The sequence below is a fragment of the Puma concolor genome, chromosome A1 (assembly GCF_028749965.1).
Source record: "Puma concolor isolate L17-30 chromosome A1, mPumCon1.1.hap2, whole genome shotgun sequence".
Taxonomy (NCBI): Eukaryota; Metazoa; Chordata; class Mammalia; order Carnivora; family Felidae; genus Puma; species Puma concolor.
Genome location: NC_141667.1, coordinates 13,822,194 through 13,845,280, shown reverse-complemented (window position 1 = coordinate 13,845,280; position 23,087 = coordinate 13,822,194). Strand labels below are relative to the sequence as shown.

The window sequence follows — 23,087 nt, the reverse complement described above, 5'->3', positions numbered from 1 at the left end:
TCTGTAGGCTTTTGTCCCATACCTGCCTCTTGCTTTGTGGTTTCTCTGGGCTGAAACTTATCATGCTTATTACAAGTGGATTAGAGGAGAAGCCCCTATACTCCTTCTAATTGCTGGTGACTCTTGGGAGGGTATTATTTCATTTCGTTTTTGTTATTTGGGGAAAATAGCTCTATAATAGTCACTGTTTAAATTAATTGAATCAGTTATATGTATCCAGATATGTTCACTGATAGTGATTTTTGATTGGGCTGATTTTTTGAAAAAACGTTTTTAAATGTTTAGTTTTGAAAGAGAGAGAGAGAAACAGAGCACAAGCAGGGGAGGGGCTGAGAGAGAGAGGGAGACACAGAATCTGAAGCAGGCTCCAGGCTCTGAGCTGTCAGCACAGAGCCCAACTCGGGGCTCGAACTCACGAACCGTGAGATCATGGCCTGGGCTGAAGTTGTATGCTTAACCAGCTGAACCACCTGGGTGCCCCTGGACTGATTTGTTTTTTTTTTTAAGGCTAGAAATGTTTTAAACTTTTAGCAAATAGGAAAAGAGTGATAGAAAAGTATAAAAAACAAAGTGAAAAACCCCTACAAGCTTGTGATCCATTATTGGAGTTCTGATATATTTTCAGCCTTTTTGCACATATTTTTATACTTTTTGGTAATGAAACTTTTTGTTTTGAGATCACCGTAGCTCCACATGCATTTGTGAGCAATAATACAGAATGATTCCATGTACCCTTTACCTACTCTTTCTCGATGATAGCATCTTGCAAAACTCAAGCACAATAGCGCAATCAGGGTCTCGACATAGAGTCGAGATGCAGAACCTTTCCATCAACGCTGGGACCCAGCATGTGGCCCCTTTGTAGCTACACCCATTACCCTCTTGCCCCCACTCCCTTCATAACTTGTGGCAACCACCAATTTGCCCTTCATTCTCTATAATTTTGTCATTTCAAGAATATTCTGTAAGTGGGATCGTAGCCAGCGTAACCTTCTGGGACTGGCTTTTTCAGCTTTTGCCTTTTACACAAAAAGCTGCTATGAATGCTTGTGTGCATGTTTTTGTGCAAATGTAAGTTTTCACTTATATAGAAGGAATGCCCAAGAATACAGTTGCTTGTGTGTGTGTGTATCTGTGGGCACAGAGTTGCTGGTGTGTGTGTGTGTGTGTGTGTGTGTGTGTGTGTGTGTATCTATGTGCATGCATTTAAAAAAATAAACATAGGATTATATTATGTGTGTGCCTAGTATAATTTTGTCATAAATCAAATTAGTATGATTGTAATGAAAAAATATTTGGGGCGCCTGGGTGGCCTAGTTGGGTCAGTGGCTGACTTCAGCTCAGGTCATGATCTCATAGTTCATGGGTTCGAGCCCTGCATTGAGCTCTCTACTGTCAGCATAGAGCCTGCTATGGATCCTCTGTCTGCCCCCGCCCCCCCCCCCCCGCACCCTTCCCCTGCTCTAGCATGCACCCGCTCTCTCTCTTTCTCTCTGTCTCAAAAATAACATCAAACATCAAAAAAATTTGTATAAAGCCATCTTTTTCTTTCTAAATTCTTCAAACATGGAAAGACTGGCTTAAGGGGCATGACCATCTTGTGATATATACAAGAGAGCTTTCAAGACACTTTCTAGCACAGCTTAGGACCAAGTGTAATTTTTTTTCAGGCAGATTTTCCTAAAATTTCTTTTATGAATAAAAAAGCAGCACAGTCTCACATTTAAAAGAAATCTGTCCATAATTCTGTAAAATCGCCATTCCTAAATGTTGCCTATAAGTTCCGATTTCTTCTTTTCCATTTAATTTCCTTAACTAGCAAGTACTAGTATGTTCTTTAATGTGTGTGAGCATGATAGTCATTCCTCCCGACTCTGCCAACTCACTATAACAGTTAACTTTTTTCTCTCAAGTTCACCAGCAGAGATCAGGGCCAGGGCATCACCTAGACCTTCCAGGCTGGGGGCAGCTGCCCATGCGGACGAGGTAGTTGATTTTGCACCGCTCATCGTGTGGTAGGGCTCTGCTTCTCCACTGGCCAATGTCCTGTCCACAGGTTAGCTTCCTGCTGTTTTACACTTCTCAGATGCTTAAATTTATTTTATTTTTGAGAGAGAGAGAGAGTGTGTGTGCAAGCAAGCGGGGGAGGGACAGAGAGAGGAGGAGGACAGAGCCTCTGCACTGACAGTAGAGAGCCTGAAGTGGGGCTCAAGCTCGTGAACCGTGAGATCATGACCTGAGCTGTAGTCCGACGCTCACCTGACTGAGCCACCTAGGTGCCATGAGACTACTCAGATTCATAATCTTCTTGGTCTGCCTGTGAAGTCTCGAGTATCCTCAGAAAGACTCATGCTCAGTGACCCGCCGAAGCTTCCTGTCCTTGTTGCGTTGTGTGTATCATTGCTGATGCTTTTGGTCGTGTGTTATTTGCGCACAGGAAGGCAGGAAGAAACCTCCAATTTTTATTTAAGTTTGTTTGTTTATTTTGAGGGGAGGGGGAGAGAATCCCAAGCAGGCTCCACGGAGGGCTCGATCTCACAAACAGTGAGATCCTGAGCTGAGCCTAGATGGTGAGTCAAATGCTTGGGACACCTGGGTGGCTCAGTCAGTTAAGCGTCCGACTTCAGCTCAGGTCATGATCCCTCAGTCTGTGAGTTCGAGCCCCGCATCCGGCTCTGTGCTGACAGCTCGGAGCCTGGAGCCTGCTTCGGATTCTGGGTCTCCCTTTCTCTCTGCCCCTACCCCACTCATGCTCTGTCTTTCTCTCTCAAGAATAAACGTTAAAAAAAAAAAAAAAAAAAGACACTTAACCGACTGAGCCACCTAGGCGCCTGGAAACTCTCCAATTAAAAAAGTGTTTTTTTAATTTTGTTTTAGCGAGGGAGAGCATGCGCCTGAGGAGGGGAGGAGGGACAGAGAGGGAGAGAAGGACACTCCTAAGCAGGCTCCACTGGCAGCAGAGGCTTGATCTCACAACCCTGAGGTCATGACCTGAGCCAAAATCAAGAGTCTGGTGCTTAACCAACTGAGCCCCCCAGGCGCCCCAGGAAGAAACCCTCCACTTTGGGGACAACACTGATTGTAGTGATTACGCCTGAAGTGATTTAGGCATTGCTTTCCTGCGGGGTTTCTGTAAAGTCGGACTCATTGAATTACATTTTGTAGTGAGCTCTCTTCTCTGTTTCCCTAGAAGAGCGATCGCGGGGTCGTGTTTGACATCAGCTGTCTGTGATGATGAATAATAAGTGGAGACGTGTCAACCCCCACCTCAGGTCAGAGGCCAAGCGTCACTGCAGGGCACAGGAGGCCCCCCACACCCTGCCCCCGTCACGCCCCGCTCCGCGGGTGCCCTGCACTGTCTTGCCTTTGTCTCTGCTCTTCCCCGGCCGCGGTCTGTCCCACGTGGCTGGTCCCCACCATACCCCGGGAATTTCCTCTGCGCTGGCCCCCACCACACGGTGGAAATTTTTCTCATTTCTTGGTGATCGGGAGACTCTTTGAACGACAGGCCATTTATTGTATTCCCAGGGTCACCCTTGTTTTCCCAGGGGCCAGCTCACAGCCTGCCACAGATGGCAACCGAGGGAACTAGAAATGGTAAAGAAGTGAAACATAGCGGAATAAATGCCCAGGGTTCACAGCCAGTTAGTGGCAGAGCTGGAATGCAAAATGCTGTCTCTGAACTGGTGACCCCCCCAGGTCTGACTGCACCGTGTGTGCTTTTCCACAAGTCCCAAGGAATCAAATGCTAGCTGTGCTGTGTGCCTTTGGGCAAGTTCCCTAGCTTCTCTGATCCTCTGTGAACTCATCCTCCAAAAGACTGAGCAACAGTGTGGCCTCCTCTGCCTCGGATCACGTGAGGGAATATCCTCAGTGTGCCTGGTGCACACGGCCGGCTGTCACTGGGTGCCCTGTGCCTGTGCCCAACCTTTTCCCCTACGCTGGTTTTGACCCAGATGCCATGCACCCTGTGGCGTCAGGCACTGAAAACTTGATGACAATTTAAATGGCTTAATCAGTGGCGCCTGGGTGGCTCAGTCAATTTAGTGTCTGACTCCCGATTTTGGCTCAGGTCACGATCTCATGGTTTATGGGTTCGAGCCCCGCATCACCCAGCATCTAACCAGCGCAGAGCCTGCTGGGGATTCTCTGTCTCCTTCTCCCTCTGCCCCTCCCTCGCTCACTCTTTCTCTCTCAAAATAAATCACCTGAACATTTAAAACATGGCTTCATCTCACAAACTATTTGAATCTCTGAAGAAGAAAATCTCAATCTTTCTTTTATCTGTATTTAGTCGTCAGGTATCCAGAAGCTCACCCAGGGCAGATTCTAGTCACCAAACCCTTACGTAAAGATGATTTTCACCCCCTGTGCCATGTCACTAAAATGCTAAGTCTCTGACGAATGGGAGCTGAACGCAAGGGACCGTGGCCATTTCCTCCCTGCACTCTGGGAGAGTACTTTTACTTTTGATGAGATTTCTGTGGAACTTTCTAGTGGACTTTACATTTTTGTGCCCCGTCTACTTTCTGCAGGCTCCCACGGCAGCAGCAAAAACAGGAGGCCACTTCCTCTTAGACTCCACAGTGCGCCTAAGGGCATCCGTAGCCACCGAGAGCCTTGAGTCAGAGGGGCTGGCCATGAGAAAGCTCGTTTTTGGTTGCCACGATTGCTCAATGTAGCCACAGGTCAGGAGGCAGAAGTCTTAACCTCTGTCATTGATCATCCTTTTAGTCATGAGTTAATGAGTCAATAAATGAAAGAATCCAGAGAAAACCCAAACAAGGCCAGCCGGATTTGGGCGAAGGGAATCGAAATAGAAGAAGGTATATGTCGGTTTTTCATCAGGTAACGTACAAGTTGAGATTGTCCGGAAGTTTGTAGAACTGAATGTGTACCCCTCCCTTTTGCTCATTGCCTCGTTCACACAGCTAGTCTCCAGGCTCAAGTCTAAGGAGTCTGGGCTCCTCTGTGCAAGGACAATTGATTCATTTCCTTTTAGAACGTTCCCTGTTCTTCCTTGCGTTACGCCCCCCTCGTGGGAATAGGTGCCGTTTGTGGAGCCCTTGTTTGTGCCGGTCACTGTGACTTTTACCTACATTCCTTAGCTTTCGTGATAATTCCGAGTTGGGTATTGCTATTACCATTCTTACTTTGCAGGTGGAAAAAAATGATGGGCCAGAGCAGGTCCAAGAACCGTGCTCACTTTCCTGAAACGATCGGAAGCCCAGATCCAGCAGAAATGAATCCAGCTGGATCTGCCTCGAGGCGTCTAAGGCCATGTTTTGGTCATTACCCCACCTTGCCTCTCCTTTCATGTTATAATCATTTGGAAATTTTTTTTAATGTTTATTTTTGACAGAGAGAGAGAGAGAGAGAGAGACAGAGCATGAGTGGGGGAGGGGCAGAGAGAGACGGAGACACAGAATCCAAAGCAGGCTCCAGGCTCCGAGCTGTCAGCACAGAGCCCGACGCGGGGCTCGAACTCACAGACCGCGAGATCGTGACCTGAGCTGAAGTCGGACGCTCCACCCACTGAGCCACGCAGGTGCCCCATGTTATAATCGTTTTGAAAGCGAGGACCACTTCTTCTGTGTTTATGCTGTGTTTATTGAGTCCGTGTAGTGGGCCATGGCTGGCACTGGGGAACGAGGTAGGCGTGCTCCTTGCCTTCGTGGAACTTTCAAACCTTAGTTCGCAACCCACAACAGACGTGAAATCAGTTTACGGGGTCACAGCTGGCGTTTGAAAGAAACAGAGTAGAAAGGATTGAGGTGCGTCGGACATCGCGACAAGTGTTTTATGAAACTGTGCGTATAGTAGTTCATGGAATAAAACCTTTTTAACTGTAGGTTGCGGTCAAATGAGTTAAAAGAGACTGACCTGAGGTCCTAGAGTGGGGGACCCACGGGGGATTTTGAACACGTGAGATAATAGATAAGCGATTACAGGTTGTCCCGGGAGCTAGGAAGAGAGTACCCACAGCAGAATAAAGAGGAATCCGACGTGGTGCCCTTGACCTCGCCGGCGTCTTCTGGGAGGATCACCTTGGGGCTGAGGCCTCAAGGAAGGTAGCGGGATGTACGCGGCCCCGACACGGGAGGGCCGCCCTGGACGGGGTAGGAACAAGAAAGAACTGGCCCATGAGCATCTGACCATGATACAGGTACAGGTAGATCATATCTGTACGAACACATACAGAACAAGGGAGCACAAATATAAGCAAACCCCAATGCCTAGAAACTGTCATTATTTTCACCCCTACCCTTCTTAACTTAGGACAAATAAGAAAGAACCAAAAACGAAATTGCAGAATAGTGTCATGCTGACCTTTGATGAACCCTATTCAGTGTTTTTCTGTCTTTGCTTCCAAAACGTTTTTATATTTGATGAAAGGTTTTGCTCATAGGCGTTGGCTCGTTCGCATCATTTTTTTCCTAGGATCTGTGTAGACTCCTGGTGGGTTGGCCATTCTAGACCAGGGTGTCTCCACCTGGCCCTCTTGACATTTGGCCTGAATAATCCTGTGGTGTTTCTGGCCATCAAAACTGTTTGCAGATAGGGCCGCGTGTTCCGTGGGTGGAGGAGGGGTGCTGAATTCAGAAACCACTCTAGCTGAGGGAGCGCCTGGGTGGCTCAGTCAGTTAAAACGTCTGACTTTGGCTCAGGTCCCGATCTGGCGGTTCGTGAGTTCGAGCCCCACGTTGTGCTCTGTGCTGTCGACATGGAGCTCGCTTCGGATCCTGTCTCCCTCTCTCTTCCTCTGCTCATGTTCTCTCTCTCTCTCTCTCTTTCAAAAATAAACATTAAAAAAAAATACTCTAGCCGAAATTCTAGGATGTAGTGAGATGAGGTTCCCCAGATTGAGAACACCCTCTACCCCATCTGTCCATCAGGGGAGGACATGACAGGATTACTTTCTTTTTCCTTTCTCTTTGATTAGAAAAGCTAAATGTAATGACTGGGGCTTCTAATGACTTGCAATAAGAGAGGTATGTGTGTGTATGTATACATATACCCACATATACATAACTTGGTGTTACGGAGACTCTTGCATTCACGTGGTGAGAGTTTCCTTGCAACGTAAGTGCTATGCTAAGGTTAAAAGTAGATCGGGATGCCTGGCTGGCTCAGTCGGAAGAGCGTGCGACTCCTGATCTCTGGGTGGTGAGTTTGAGCCCCACGTTGGGTGCAGAGATGACTTCAATAAATAAAACTTTAAAAACTTTTCAAGGTAAAAGTGGATAGTAGCTCAGCTATGTTTTACTTAATTGACTTCAGACCTTGTGATTCTCGTGTAGAAGCGGACCCAGCGTTAGGCAAGCCTTCTGAGTTGTTTTTCCAATCATGTTGATTGGTTTCCTTTGTTCTCCCATGCTTAATCCAGCCTGTCTTGTGACCCGCAGCTTGGATTTCTATAACAGGAGCTGTTTGTTCTGAGGCTGCATTTTCTCTAAATTGGTTTCCTGTCTATTAATCTTTCCATATTTTGTTCCATTTTTTAACCTTACCACCTTTCTCCTAGTATATGCTCCATTGGAGGAAGTCCCGTTTATTCTGAATTGGATTTTTAGGAAGACATTTTGGTATTCTGGCTGTTTGTTCCCAAAAAATTCCTGTAAAAATAATCCCGTTCTGTAAAGCTAGAGTTCTCCTGCTATTTGGGAATAATCTTGTGCAACTAATACCCTCTTAATTGTTGCACGTAGCCGTGACTTTTGATGCTTCAAGGGACTCTCCTTAAAAATTCTTGAATAAGACTGTGGCTGTCATGAATCCTTTGAAATCTTTCTAGATTAAATCAGGTGTTAATTCGTCCAGTGCACATTAACACACTGAGTGCAGGGGGGGGATCCCATCCCTTACCTCCTTAGGGTAACATCAACGTAGAGACCCTGTCAGTGAGGCTGTCCTCACATATTTAGCATTAAGTAAGCCTTGGTGGTACTTGGTCCCTATACCCTGATTTATGTCTTCATAAAGATTTGGGGCGCCTGGATGGCTCAGTCGGTTAAGCGTCCAACTTCGGCTCAGGTCATGATCTCGCGGTCCGTGAGTTCGAGCCGCGTGTCGGGCTCTGTGCTGACAGCTCGGAGCCTGGAGCCTGTCTCAGATTCTGTGTCTCCCTCTCTCTCTGACCCTCCCCGCTTCATGCTCTGTCTCTCTCTGTCTCAAAAATAAATAAATGTTAAAAAAAAAAAAAAAAAGATTCATGACCATGTGTGACAGTTACGTGCATATTTGGTTTTATTTTCTTCCCCTTGTTGGAATGTAAGCCATATTCCTAGGGCTTAGACCGCACCAGTAAATATTTGCTCGAATGAATGCATTTCCTTAATTTCTCAGCCACTTATTTAGCATCTACAGTGCCCCACGCACCATTTTAGAATCTTTACAGATATTAGCCCCTCTCTGAAGGGATGGTTATCCTTGCCTTTCCTTCACCAATACATTTTCTACATATCCTACTTTTCTGGGAGTAATCAGTGTTTTGAGCAGCTGCAGTTGGCATAATGTTTTGGTCTTTTTTTTTTTTTTTTCTGCTCGTCGTCTCTCATTTATGTAACTATTTGTTTTTTTTAATGTTGATTTATTTTTGAGAGAGAGAGAGAGAGAGAGAGAGAATGTGAGTGGGGGAGGGGCAGAGAGAGAGGGAGACACGGAATCCGAAGCAGGCTCTGAGCTGTCGACGCAGAGCCCAATGCGGGGCTTGAACCCACAAACCACGGGATCACAACCTGAGCCGAAATCGGACGCTTAACTGACTGAGCCACCCAGGCGCCCCTCTTATTTATGTAACTATTATCTGCCCTCTTGATTCTGTCTTCTTGAGGCCATGGGAAGGATTGGTCTAGTTCTCTGGATTTTCCCACTGCACGTGTTCCCGTTTTACACACAGCATGCTCCTGAAAACCTGAAGACAAATAAACGTATGAAGGTGGGAACTCTACAGTGTGTAGCCATTTCTGTCCGTGCCCGTGTGCCCCCCTCTGTATCTTGGCTCACGCATTGTCTTGTTCCCAGGGCATGAAAAAAGACAATGAAATGTTTACAGATGACATGAGTATTTAGTTTTATGTATATAGACACATATATAAACACTTAGTGTCTAAGTATTGTGGGCTGTATATGATTATTTCCAAAAGGCAGACTCCATATAAATTCAGATGACATGTCCGTATTCTAAAACATTTCTGTCCTCAAATTCTGGAACTCTCAGCATACTCAAGCAGCAGGTAGGGCTGTTTCCACCTTGGGAGGGACTTGCCGATGGTGAGTCTTGGGGGAGTTTGAGCGGGAGCCTGTCGCACCCACTCTGGTGCCTTGTCGTCTTTCCTGTGGGTACATTTTCCTGGGAACCTGGGGCAGCCACCCCGCCTGCTGTGTGGCAGGAGCTTTGAGCAAGCAGAGTGAGAAGAGCCGCCTCCCGTGTGCTCTGGGAGCAGAGAGGGGACACGGGGACTCTTTTCTGCCCTCCTCAGCTGGCTGGGAGCTCACAGGGCCAGACAGGTTCTGCTTCGTCCCCCCACCGTCACAGTCACTGCAGGTGAAGACCCCAGTGCCAGCCCAATGGTTAGTGTTTCCAGAAAACCCGCCTGGATTAGCATCGTTGGCATGAGGCAAAGCTGGGGAAGGGCAGAGGGTTTTTTTTTTTAGCCGTTCACTTCTGGGATTTTCCGGATTGCCCCAAGACGACTTCTACGTTTGACCTAAATCTCTGTTCCTTCGACGTTCCTCCATGAGTTAGGATGGAAAGTCGGTGTCTTAGAAGCATGCCTATGCTCTTGAATGTCCCTGTGCGTTTTCTTTAATACCTGTTATCTTGGCCGTAGCATACCCCACCCTGCACTCCCCACTCGGGCCCCAGGCCTGGCCTGCCCTGTGGGTGCCTCCGTGGCAGGGGGTGAGGTGGGGGGTTGGCTTCCTTGCCAGGAGGTGGGGCCGCTGGGTCTGGAGCATCTCCTGGTGGATGTTCGGCCAGGAAGCAGCTGGGGAGAGTGGCTCGTCCTGAGAAAGGATGGTTCTGGTGTCTGCCCTGGCCTCCAGCACTTTCTCAGGACTGGTTTTGACCAACTTTTGTGGTTCATGTGGCACAAATGCCACGGCTGAAGTTTTATTTTTTTCTCTAGAAAAATAAAACCTGCCCTTTTCCATGGCTACTGGAAACCATTGGATTGGTACTTTTGCTTTCCTTCGTGTGTCATTCTCTTTTGCAATAACATACTATTTGTTGCCATGTAGGCATCTGGTTGATATTTAAAAATAGAATTCCCCAGTCAGGAAGTTCTGCAGATACTCTTCCAGAAAGTCGTTTTGTGCATGTGCACATGTGAAATACATGTGCCTGTGAAGACTGTGCATTTTTCATGTTATTTAGGTCCTTTTTTTATATATTCATGTCTTTAAAGGATGAGTATTATAAAAGTATAAAGTGAATAATTATGGAGTAGACGCCATAATCAAATGATTTTGTTATGTACGTGAGTTTATATGTAAAGCTGGCCAAACTTTGATCATCAGACGGGAGCTGACTTAATATGGTTAGTCCTTTTTTTTTTTTTTTTTTTTTTTTTTTTTGTAAGATTCTGTTTTTAAGTAATCTCTACACCCAACATGGAGCTTGAACTTAAAATCCCAAGATCAAGACTTGCGTCCTCTACCAACTCAGCCAGCCAGCCAGCCAGCCAGGTGCCCCAACATGGTTAAGTCCTTAATCAAATCAGTGGCACAAAAGCATTTCAGAAATGCATGGAAATTCAGTAATCAGTCTTAAAATATCAGAATTCTGTCATGTACATGCTACCTACCGCGTGTATGTGGCACTCATCAATGGTGTTTGGAATTTTGAGCAAGATAGACAAACACACCAGTTTTATTTTAAATCTGAGAAGGCATTTGTTTGCTACATATCCTGGTGGAGAGGAGATAGATTCCAAGGACATCTTTTTGAACATTCCTGGGAAGGTGCGTTCCACTCTTTGAACAAACGTGGAGACTGCCAGGGTGAATTTATGTAACACTTAAATTGAAGAGCTTTTATGATGAAGTTTTGAGATATGCTGTATGATCCCATGGGAAACATTATGCAGGGAAGCCAAATTATTTTCTAAAAGTTTGGTTAGCCAGGGTCCTAACCCTGGGATCCTACCCTACCCAGGGTCCTAACCCTTACTGATGTATAGCAACAGGAGAAATCTGCAGAGAAGCGAACTGTGAATTTAAGATTCCTGTGTCCTCCAAGGGATGGCTAGTACTTGAGCTAATAATGTCTTTTAGGAATATCTAATAGCAATTGTCAAATGATTGCTTCCTCTAAAAATAGGCGCACAGGGAAAATGAAAAAGTTCTCTGCAGTGTACTTTTTCTTGGCCAATTCAGGCTCTTGTTGCTAAAACTGGTACTGGGATCGTATTTTAAGGTGGGAGACGTCTGTGGAGAGCATTCACCGCCGATAACTAAACAACTGAATTCATTCTGCTCCCAGGTGTTCACTTACAAGCAGAGCACAATTACCCACCAGAAGGTCACCGCCATGCACCCCGTGAGCGAAGAGGGCGTCGATGACATGGCCACCTTGACGGAGCTCCACGGGGGCTCCATCATGCACAACTTGTACCGGCGATATAAGAGAAATCAAATATACGTAAGTTCCAACTTTAAGTCTCTGTAAAAATCCCTCAGGTTTGAGTGAATGTTAATTTTTGTTTTCCGAGGGTGTTTTCTGGCCTTTTGAGAACCTCCAGTTAATCGAAGTCAGACTGTGTCTCCGGGTGTTTCGCCAAACTGGAAACGTGGCTCGAGAAATCGTGTTCTCGCGTTTCTTGCCTTGATCGTTACTTTCTATTGGAAAGAGGTGATCTGACCTCTTTTTACGAGCGCATTCTGTTCGCGGTCCAGATCGGTGTTAATGAAAGTAGTATTTAGAAATCCTTTCAAAAAGTCATTTCCGTGATACATACTTTTTGAAATTAGAGTACGGAGATTAGTTGAACTGTCCAGGTGAGCCTGCAGACTTTATCTTATATTTTTTCATCTGCCTGTTTCCAAGTCTTGATAATAAAGGGGGCCACTCTTGACACGTGGGTTTTCTTTTCTTCTTGTCAAGTTCAAATTTATACAGGTTTGTCCCTAAAAACCTCAAGTTTTAGTATTGTAAAAACTCTCGATCTTTTAGTAAGTTTTGTTCTTTAGCTGTTACGGTTAATTTTGCCAATATACTTGTGATTTTGATGAGTAGCGTCAGCCTTCACAGCAAGCCAGCAGGTGCTAATGGAAACTCAAGACGGGCCTGCGTGGTATCCATGTTCCTCCAATTTATTTATTTACCCTTAGACAGGGGGAGGAGGGCTGGGAAAGGAGGAGGAATCCGTTATGTGCAGGTTTACTGCTTAATTTTCCTCTGCTTTTTACATAGTGAGTTTCACGCTTGCCAGATTGACCTGACGTTCGCCGCGTGGTTTTAAACAGCCTGATCTAGAGAAATGCTGTGGTGTTCTCGTCCTCTGACTGGCTGAGCTTGCTTACACTCAGTCTTTAGATTATAGTAATTTCTGTATGTTCTTCAGGAAAGGTAACATTCCTACGTGTTTACGTGAATGGCTGCCTGCTCTGTGCTGTGTGCGTGCCGGCAAAGCTCTGTTCGGTCCCCATGTCAAGAATCTCCAGGGGCGCCTAGGTGGCTCAGTTGGTTAAGCGTCCAACTTCGGCTCAGGTCATGATCTTGCAGTTCGTGAGTTCAAGCCCCGCGTCAGGCTCTGTGCTGACCGCTCAGAGCCTGGAGCCTGTTTCGGATTCTGTGTCTCCCTCTCCCTCTCCCTCTCTCTCTCTCTCTCTCTCTCTCTGACCCTCCCCCGTTCATGCTCTGTCTCTCTCTGTCTCAAAAATAAATAAATGTAAAAAAAAAAAAAAAAAGAATCTCCAGCTGACCAGCGAACTCCCTTCTTCCCAGGGAGTAGCCACTACATGTGTCCAGGTCACCACCCCTGTGCCTTTAGGAGTAAGTATTTGACACTGTCCCGTCATAGCAGTTTCCTTGCTCGGTTTGTCAAGGACTTATTTTGTCTTTCTTGAGCCAAGGACATTGCCAGGCACCTGGTAGCTGTGTAATCAATGTTTGCAAAATAAATGCCAGACGTATTAGAAATAACATTCTAGTTGATGAGAAAGTGTGAGGCTAGATTTAAAAGTTCTTTATTGGTGTGTGCGTCTTGTAGGTATTTCGGGACTCAAACTCTTCTGTCTTTAGATACGAGGCCTTACTCTACATTCAATAGTCAGGAAAAATCCAATTGGAAGGGGTGAAAAAACTACCAAAGGGGTTTAAAAGGCAGAGTCTTTAAAAAAGTTTTCCTAGGGGCGCCTGGGTGGCTTAGTCGGTTAAGCGTTTGCCTTCGGCTCGGGTCATGATCTCACAGTTCGTGGGTTCGAGCCCCACATCGGGCTCCGTGCTGACGGCTCAGAGCCTGGAACCTGCTTCCGATTCTGTGTCTCCCTCTCTCTCTGCCCCTCCCCAGCTTGCACTCTGGCTCTCTGTCTCTCTCTCAAAACTAAATACACATTAAACAATTTTTTTTTAAGTTTTCCTCCCCCTCTTTTCATGATGATGAGGGTATTAAACCTGATAGCTGAATTGCCCACTAAAGCCTATGAGTAGGATATTGGCTTTATTCCCTACAATGAACAACTTTTCCTCCCCCCTGCCTTTTTTTTATGCTTATTTATTTATCTTGAGAGAGCGAGAGAGCGTAAGGGAGGGGTAGAGAGAGGGAGAGAGAGAATCCAAAGCGGGTTCCACACTGTCAGCCGGGAGCCCGACGTGGGGCTCAAACTCACAAACCACGAAGTCGTGACGTGAGCCAAAACCAAGACTGAGACGCCTAACCAGCTGAGCCACCCAGGCGCCCCTTTGTCCTTTGCTCCGAGGGAAAAACACAGGATTTTTGTACGTCAATTTGCAGGTCATTTCAGTTAATACTGCCCTCCTGCGCCTGCCTTGTGAGACTTGGATCATTGTATTATCATGAAGCAGCCACCTTGATTTTCTTATCGCTGAAGCTGTTTGGGGTGGAGACCACACAAGCCAGGCTCTGCCCCATCAAAACAAAACCACCACCTGCCAGAAAAACCACCTCTTTCCTTTCTTTTCTCCCAGCTCTGAGTGATGCCTGGCTGTGTCTTTAAGAGGAAAAAAAAAATCACTTGTGCCACGGGTGCTGTATCTGTTCTCTATTGCTGGCATAAAAAATTGCCACCATTAAAACAGCAGGTGCTGTCCTATGGTTCTGTAGGTCAGTCATCCGGCTGGGGTCTTGCCAGCCTAAAACCAAGGTGTGGGAAGGTCAGTGATCCTTTCTGGAGGCTCTAGGGGGCGATCTGTCCCCTGCTCCTTCTGGTCCTGTATGCGGTTCCAGGACCGAGGTCCCTGTGGTCTTGCTGGCTGTCAGCCAGGGCTGCTCTTAGCCTCTGCGGGCCCCCTTCTTTCACCTTCAGAGCCAGCAACAGTGGACCCGGCCCCTCTCGTGTTTCTCCTCTCCCCTCCTTTCTTCTCATTTCTCTCTCTGCAGCCAAGACGTCTAGTTTTCAAGGATTCCTGCAGTTAGGGCCACCTGGATCCTCTCCCTATCTCGGCGTTTCCAGCCCGAATCCTATCCCCACAGCCCTGTGCGTACGGCAGAGTCACGGGTCCTGGGGATTCTGCGTGGACGTCTGGGGTGGGGGAGGGGCACGTTCTTCTGTCTACCATAGGCGGCCTCCTGTGAGTCATGTTGTCGAGAAGGAACCCCCCGTGGGTCTTCTCCGACACTCTGGATCTTGCATAATTTTTATTTGTTGGCTTTCTCTTCCGAGTGGCAGGTGACACAGGTCGTCGGGGAGCAGACTCCTCTTCAGGTGGGAAGGTCTACTGTCTTGTGTGACAAAGGACTTAGCTTTTTTCCTCCTTGGGGACCACCCTTACTGCCTGAGGACTTCACCAGACCCCAGTAAGATATTTTTCCCCGCCGTTACCATCCTCCATTAAAATGGGGTAGACAGGGATGCCTAGGTAGCTCAGTCGGTTAAGCATCCAGCTCTTGATTTCCGCTCAGGCCTTTATCTCACAGTTTGTGAGTTCGAGCCCCACATTGAGCTCTGTGCTGATGGTGCAGAGCCTGCCTGGGTTATTCATATATTCTCTCTCTCTCTCTCTCTCTCTCTCTCTCTCTCTCTCTCAAAATAAACAAATAAACTTAAAAAAATAAAATGGGGTAGACAGCTCTAAAGGGATAAATGCTCAGAGCAGACAAATCCCAGGTGAGCATGCTTTTCTCTACCCACCTTCTCTTGGGCTCTACATTAATAATTTAATCCGTGTGTCAGTTTTTTTTTTAAATGTTTATTGATTTTTGAAAGAGAGAAAGAGAGAGAGCTAGCTGGGGAGGGGCAGAGAGAGGGAGACAGAGAATCTGCAGCAGTCTCCAGGCTCTGAGCTGTCAGCACAGAGCCCGACGCGGGGCTCGAACTCACAGAGCGTGAGATCATGACCTGAGCCGAAGACGGATGCTGAACTGACTGAGCCACCCGGGTGCCCCGTGTGTCAGGTTTTTTTTTTTTTTTAATTTTTTTTTTTTTTTAACGTTAATTTATTTTTGAGACAGAGGGAGACACAGCATGAACGGGGGAGGGACAGAGAGAGAGGGAGACACAGAATCGGAAGCAGGCTCCAGGCTCCGAGCCATCAGCCCAGAACCCGATGCAGGGCTCGAACTCGCAGACCGCGAGATCGTGACCTGAGCTGAAGTCGGACGCTTAACCGACTGAGCCACCCAGGCGCCCCCCGTGTGTCAGGTTTTTAATTTATGTTTTTTAAAAGGTCAGATGTCATAACCCCCATATCTGACGGGACTCCTTTAAAATCAAGCGACAAGTGGAAAGTTTCTGGAATGTCGTTACCTTTGTACCTTTCCCCCATCTTACTTGTCTGTACTACGAGGTCTTTATAAAGCTCCTGCCTGGAGCTTGGAGCTTGGAGCTTGGCCCTGGGCTCTTGAGGACGGAAACGGAACAGACTTGTCTGTCACTGTGTGGGTCTGCATGACCCTAGCCTCGCCACTTGTCCTTTTGGGACCTGACCCCTGGTTAGGGCAGCTCTGCTCTCGGCATGATTGCCTTGCGCGGGCCCCTTCCTTCGGCCCTAATGCTGGATTGCTTTCCTGGAACTTGAGGTTTCTGGTGCCTGAGGCTCCGCTTCATCTTTCCCACCCTCTGGCAACTTCTGAGACAGGAGCCCTGCTTAACGCTACAGCTCTCAGCCTGGGACCTCGTCCCAGACTCCCCCCTCAGCCTCTTTGCCGTGGGCTTCCTGCCACAGAGGCTGTCCCCTGATTGCTTCTCCTCAGGAGAGGGTCTGACGAGGGTCCCACATTCCTCTGTCTCTTCCTGCCACTCATGAGACCGGGTGAGGACAGATACCCGCACTTGTAAGTTCCGAAAGACAGAGGAGAGAGGAGCATGTGTTTATGGGACAAAGAAGAGGTAGGGAGAGGTAACCTGTAGGTGGGTGAGAGAGCCTGAACTGGTCGTGAGACGCCCTATAGGGCGAGAGGAGGTGACAGGAATGACACTTCAGAGGCAGGGATAAGAGTGGGTCAGAAGGAAAGGCTCGAGGACGCCACGCGTGCAGATGGAGAGACGAGAGTGAATTCAGTGCGATGGCCTCAGTCGGGGCAAGTCCCTTTGCTCATGGAATCTGGTGTGCTGGGGACCGTCGAGCAGTCAGGTGGGAGGGGCAGGCCGGGGTCAGAATACCCTTAAAGCAGTGAGCCTCAGCCGGGAGACCTGTCCCCAGGGGACATTCGGCACAATCTGGAGGGCATCTCTGGCTGCATAGCGAAGGCAGAGGATGTTAACGGTATCTAGCAGGTAGAGGTCAGGGGTGCTGCTGACATCCCACCACGAAAGGTCGTCTGGCCTGAGATGTCGGTCCTCCCGAGTATGAGAGGCCTTGATTGGCTGACAGTCCATCAGAGCGTCTGGGCTTGGTGGCACCCAGACCACCCCGTCTTTGCCAAAGGGTTTTGAAGAGGGGGTTTCCCCAAGGAAGAACTCAGCCGCGTTGATGGCGAAGCGCTGTGATATGGGCCAGGGAGGGCAGGTTGGCAGAGAGTGTGTCGCGAATACGACGGGACAAAGAGACAGAGGGGGTCTCACCCAGGGCGGGGCGGGGAGGGTCGGGAGCCAGAGAAGAAGGAGATAGAAGTGTGGGGGAGGACGGGTGCGTCTTAATGACTCCCAGCCTCGTGAAGCCCCGGTGGCCGTGAGAACTTGGCGCTGAGGGTCCTGGCAGCCCCTCCAGGGGAGGAGCGTGGGGAGAGGACCGGTTGGTTTCGGACGCCTGTCTTAGCGTGTCCTCTGGAGCCTGGCTCGTTTCGGATTGTCTCGTACCCAGCGTCTAAACACGGTGTCGACAAGGGCAGATGAGGTTTTTCTGTCGTGTTGCACGTCAGCCCGGGGTCTGCCAGGCGGGCTCCGTGGTGCGGCAGGTTGGTCTGCAGCCACACGGAAGAGAAGCAAAGGACGTGCCAGGGTTTGTCGCGCTCTGGGTCAATTGCACGGGGGAGGCTCCCCGCCCAGCCTCCAAACCACATCAGGGAGGGAGCCGCAGGGAAGGGCAGGGCTCCTCTGCAATTATGGCCTCGGGGATGGCTCCAGAGGAAGGGGGGTGGGGGACACCCAGCCCGCCTGTCCCCTCGTTGGGCTTGCCGAACCCACAGCACAGACATCAGGATCAGACGAGCCCGTTTGGAGAAGCTGGGGCCAGGCCCAAAGATGAACGCTTCTGTAGGCACAGAAGATTGTAGGCACAAAAGCTAACGTGTTTTGGGGGGTTTCAGAAATACCTCCCCTCTGCTGGGTGGCGTTCCAGACCGAGTCGGTAAGTGTGGCCTGACCATGTTCCCCAGTGAGCTCGGAAGCCGGCTTCTTCGCGCCCAGCGCAGCGTGTTCACGGTCAGTACCCGACTGAGGACTTGGTGACTGTAGCCGGCAGGTGGAGGGCGGTCACCCGTGGGGAAGCCCCGGGCCGTCTGTACTGGTGGGACTGGTCGTGGGATGGGGTTGGAAATCCAAGTCCGCGCGTTGTTTCCTTGCATTGAGTTTCCCCAAAGTAGCCTTTTTGGGGTGGGGGGGACTGGGGGGGGATTCATTTCTGTCCCTTTCCAAAGCCAGTGTCCCGTACCCACGTGCCTCTCAGGGACGCAGGGATGGCCTTAAAACCGGATGGCCAGTCCTCCCTCATACCAGGAACGGCTGAACCCAGTGTGGTTTGTCTGAGACGTTTTTTCTCATGAAATCAAAACTGATGTTGCCAGAAAATGATGATCACCCATCTGCCTTGACCGTATGTATTTTTAAACTTTGCCGAACATTGGTACGCTTGAGTGGCCACTTCTGTATCAGCACATGAGGGTGGCGGTTAGGAACGTTGTTTTTATGATGTTTTCTCTTCCTTTCCTGCCTCTCTTTCGAAGGTTAGATTCCTTTGACCAAGGAGGGAATGTTGGCCCGAAGGTTAGTCCCATTAAATGGAAGTGTCGCTTCTGAATTTCAGAGCTTGACTTCAGCATCGACTGAAGTTTCCGACTAACTTGCCGTCTGGTTTTCCACTAACTTGGATGCTTCACAGTTTGTTTTTAATTGTGTAAAAATGTTTTCAATGGTTTAATTGGATAATGACAGCAAGCAGTTGTGTTTGTTTTTTGTTTTTTGTTTTGTTTTGTTTTTTTTATGTAGAAGGTAGTGGACTTAGAGCGCTGCAACGTGGTTAAAACACAAATTGATTTGTGGTCAAACCACGTGCCCCCAATATAGCTACGTCGATGTCGCCCTACCTGTGGGCCGGGCTGAGCGCTAACCTCCAAGGACGCAAGAGTACTCTTGTTCACAGGAGTTGCTTCCTGAAAGATTGGATAAATGAGAGATCCCGCCTCTCGAAGACCTCACGGTTCCTTGGCGAAGACAGACACAGGCACACCATTGACCACTGCTCAGGGTGCGGTGCGTGTGATAAAAGTACTTTGGAACATCAAGACCGGGCACCCAAAGGAGAAAAGAAGGAAAGGGTCAGGGGAAAGTGATGCCCGGGAGAGGCACTAGTTTGGCCGAGAGAGAGAGTGGCTCATTTCTAGCAGAAGATTGCCACGTGCCAAACACGTGAGCCAGTAGGGTGCGTTTGTCCAACTGTGGGAAACCAAGATGCTGAAATCACTGTGGTGGGCAGCTGTCCGGCAAGATGGTCGGGAACAGGTGAGGAAGGGCTCCGTGTATACGTGAACGAGTTTGAATAGATCTGCGAAGGCCGCGTGGGACAACTTTAAACAGGAGTTCTGGGGGAGCTCACTCTGCCTGCGAGGTGATGGATGAGTGCGGGACGTATCCAGCCTAGGAGGAGAAAGTTGACCAGCTAACTCGATGGGAAACGATGGCGTTCCACACCAATCCTGAGAGAGTTTGAGTATGAAGCATACCGAGAGGAAGAATGCAAGTGTTTGAGAGGGTGGGGGCGGGGGGCCGATAGAGTGAATTTCTGTAGGATGGCTCCTCGATTTCTGGATTAACCATTGGGTTGACTGTGGTGCATTTGTCAAGATGGCACTGAGAAGAAATGGGTGTTTGGGGGGAGCTTAGCCTCGTCCATGTGAGTTGGAGCTAAGGGTCATCCAAGTGAAGATGTCCAGTGGGCCACTGAGTGTGTGGATCTGTGATGTAAAACTAAAGCTGCATTGAAGGTGAAGATTGAGGAAGTAAATTATTGGCATATTGAGCTGTGATGACCAAAAGGGAAGGAAAGAGGAGAAGGGTGTATGGGAAATAAATCTGACGATCCCCACCTCTTAATCGGTTTTCCCTTTAGCAGAGTATGGCAGGGCCCTGACTAGCCAATTTCTCTAATGCATTTCAGATGATCTGTTCCGTATCCAGCTATGTTCAGGATAACATGGGGAAAAGCAAGTTGTGGTTTTTATCCTCATTAACAAAAACGATAAATACCTCTGATTTATGTAGTACTCTCACATAGCAGTCAGGTGGGGGTCATCAGAGGATATGTGGTTAGACTGACCAGAAGCGTAGGCCCGGAGGGGTTAAGCAGTGTTCTGGGGCAAGGTGCTCCGGGCTAAGGACTTCTGGGTTCTGATGACCAAACTTTGTCGCATAGACCATTTGTTCCCGTGTTTGAACAGTGCCTTCTTAATGGTAGCATGGATCCCTCCGTATCTCAAAGCATCTGAGGCCTCTGGGTCACTTTTCGTTTTCTTCGTCACCCCCGGTCCTTTTGGAGGGAGATGGGATGCCAGTCAGGACAAGCTGATGGCCTTTCGAAAATCTTGAGTTGGTGGACTTTGGATTGAAGAGATGCAGTGAGTTTCTTCCAACGTTTTTAAGCAGTATGTGCAACAGCCGTTCCAGATTATTAAAACGGGCAAGGAAATGTATTCTTTGGGGAGTTATGTGGAACTTTTGTGACTAGAAAAATATGTCATGTGCTTCAAAGTAGAATGGTCTGTTTCTGAAAAGCTGTGAAAATGACCAAGCTATTTATTCTTGTGGAATTTGGAATCCAGTATGAGGAGACCAGTCGTAGTCCTGGTCCTGCCTCATGTTTGAGAGTTTCATGTGTCCACAGTCTGAAACTGCATGGGGTGGTCGTGGCCATTTGTAGAGCAGTACTGATACCTTTTTATAGAGTGATAAACGCTATGACACGTAACCAGTGTGTGTCACAGCTTTTAGAATTTCTTACCACATGTGACCTTTGCTTCACTTGGCACTTAATTTACAGCCAGGCTCTTCTTTGACCCCCTTCGCTTGCCGGTCACCATTTTTACTAATACTGATGAATCTCTTATCCACGCAGCCTTTGTTCTAGGGATAAAATTACCCAGGCAGAGTGGTATGTTTAAGGAAGTGGGGAAAAAATAAGAGGTCTTGGGCAGTAATTATTTTTGCTGATAGACCTCTAAGATTCCACCTGACTCGTCCTTCTTTCAATAAGCTGTTAGGAACTATTGCTGTCGTCCCCATGTTGTTTCGTACTTCTGTTTTATGGAGGTTCAAACATGGGCGCGAACGGTGAAAACTCACTAAGTAGCTGGAGCCCCCCCCCCGCCCCCCAAATTCCACAACTGTCATGAGAATAATTCGTTAGGACTCAAGCTGTTCTCTCACCTTTTGGGAGCGGCTCAGACTGTCTTCTTAAATATCCCAGCGGGTGACCCCCAGAGATGGTGGGATTTGGTGAAGAAGGGTTTTCTAAGCAGGAGACTTGTCCTGTTCAGCAATTCCCGTGTCAAGCTTGGAGCTTGGATTGGACATGCCAGACCACGGTGGGAAATCAGTGAGGAATGGGACATTTGTGACATGTAAGCAAATGAGGCCAGGGCGGGGGATGGAAGGGAAGGAAGGAGATAGGTTCTAGGGTTCACGGAAAGTGGGAAAGTGGGGCATATAAATGTGGAGGCATTGGTCACGGGTGATGAGCTGGACAGAGTCTGGGATAATTCCCGTCCGGACGTGGGTGAGTGGTGATGCGGGCCACCGCAGGCCCACAGTGTGGGACGCCAGGAACCCGGGGTCCTGTCCTCGATTTCATCCGCTGGCTCTGTGACTACAGGGGCAGCACTTACCTTTCCCTCATCTGTCAGAGGAGGCAGAACAGTGGCCTCTGGCCTGCCCACATCTCGAGGTTACGTTGGAGCAGATGAGGGCTGCGAAGATGTGTCTCTGTGGGTAGGATTGTCTTTGCCCCACAATTACGAAATGTCAGATAAAGTTGTGTTGGAAACATGTGGGCTTAATTGTCATTTAAAATCTGTTGACAAGCCTTTTAAGAAATGACTTAGGCCATTAGTGAGAAGGTGAAATATAAAACTTGTGCATTCATGTTGGAAGAGCCTGATTAACCCCTGATGCCAAATGGAGGCACTTATATTAGGGAGGCATTTTGAACTCTAAATGAAGTAAGATTTCCTGTCATCTTAAAAAAATTAAAAAATTGAGTTCTCAGTCTATACCAACCAGACACATTTTACATATTCTTTCCTTGTTTGTTTGTTTGTTTTTTGTAAAGAGATTTCAAAATAGTACATGGGGAGAGAGGGGCAATAGAGATTTCAGACGGAATTTTTTGTTGGTTTGTTTTTTTGTTTTTTTTTTTAATTTTTTTTTTCAACGTTTATTTATTTTTGGGACAGAGAGAGACAGAGCATGAACGGGGAAGGGGCAGAGAGAGAGGGAGACACAGAATCGGAAACAGGCTCCAGGCTCTGAGCCATCAGCCCAGAGCCTGACGCGGGGTCACGGACCCCGAGATCGTGACCTGGCTGAAGTCGGACGCTTAACCGACTGCGCCACCCAGGCGCCCCTGTTGGTTTGTTTTAAGTAGTCTCCACACCCAGCGTGGAGCCCAATGTAGGTCTTGAACTCAAGACTCTGAGAACAAGACCTGAGCTGAGATCAAGAGTCCGATGCTTAACCAACTGAGCCAGCCAGGTGCCCTGTTAGATTATTGAGTTTAGGCTCAAATTCAGTCTGGCTGTTTGCTATCAATGTTGGTATGTGGGATTCCCATCTGTTGAATGTACTTTCAGCCACAACCTGTGTAGTTATTAATATCTGAACTCGAATCAGATTATGTCACCCCTGGAAACCTGCGTGCCTTTCATTCTCTCCCTTACTAAACGGTCTGTAATTTGTCACCAGAATATTTTTCTCAACTTGGGTTGGAATTGGAAGGCGCATATGCCTCTTGTTACTACCCTTAATTCTGTGCTTGTTTTCAGATCGCTCCCTGATACTATAAAAAAGAGATTAACATATTCTATCAGCACCAAAATTCTCGTATCTTTTCAATTTTTAAAATGTTTAGTTGCGATCAAATACACATAAACTTTGTCATCCTGACCATTTGAAAGTGTATATACTTCAGTAGCGTTAAGTATGTGCACATCGTTTTGAATCTTTTAGAATGCTTGCAACTTCGAAAACTGGAACTCTGTTCCCATTAACTTCCACATTCCCCACTCATCAGCCCACCGCAACTGCCTCTCTCCTTT

At 47.9% G+C, this 23,087-nt stretch overlaps 1 protein-coding gene across 4 annotated transcripts in view; it reads left to right on the top strand.

Annotated features, from left to right (window-relative positions):
- Positions 1–23,087, top strand: part of MYO10 (myosin X) — a 229,685-nt gene that overhangs the window by 87,209 nt on the left and 119,389 nt on the right. For 3 of the 4 annotated variants that reach the window (XM_086676347.1, XM_086676345.1, XM_086676351.1), the window contains one exon: positions 11,486–11,644. The exons of the other annotated variant lie outside the window; for it this stretch is intronic. In XM_086676347.1, the coding sequence (XP_086532473.1) occupies positions 11,486–11,644 (159 nt within the window). The remainder of the gene's footprint in view (positions 1–11,485; positions 11,645–23,087) is intronic. 4 annotated transcript variants of the gene reach the window in all.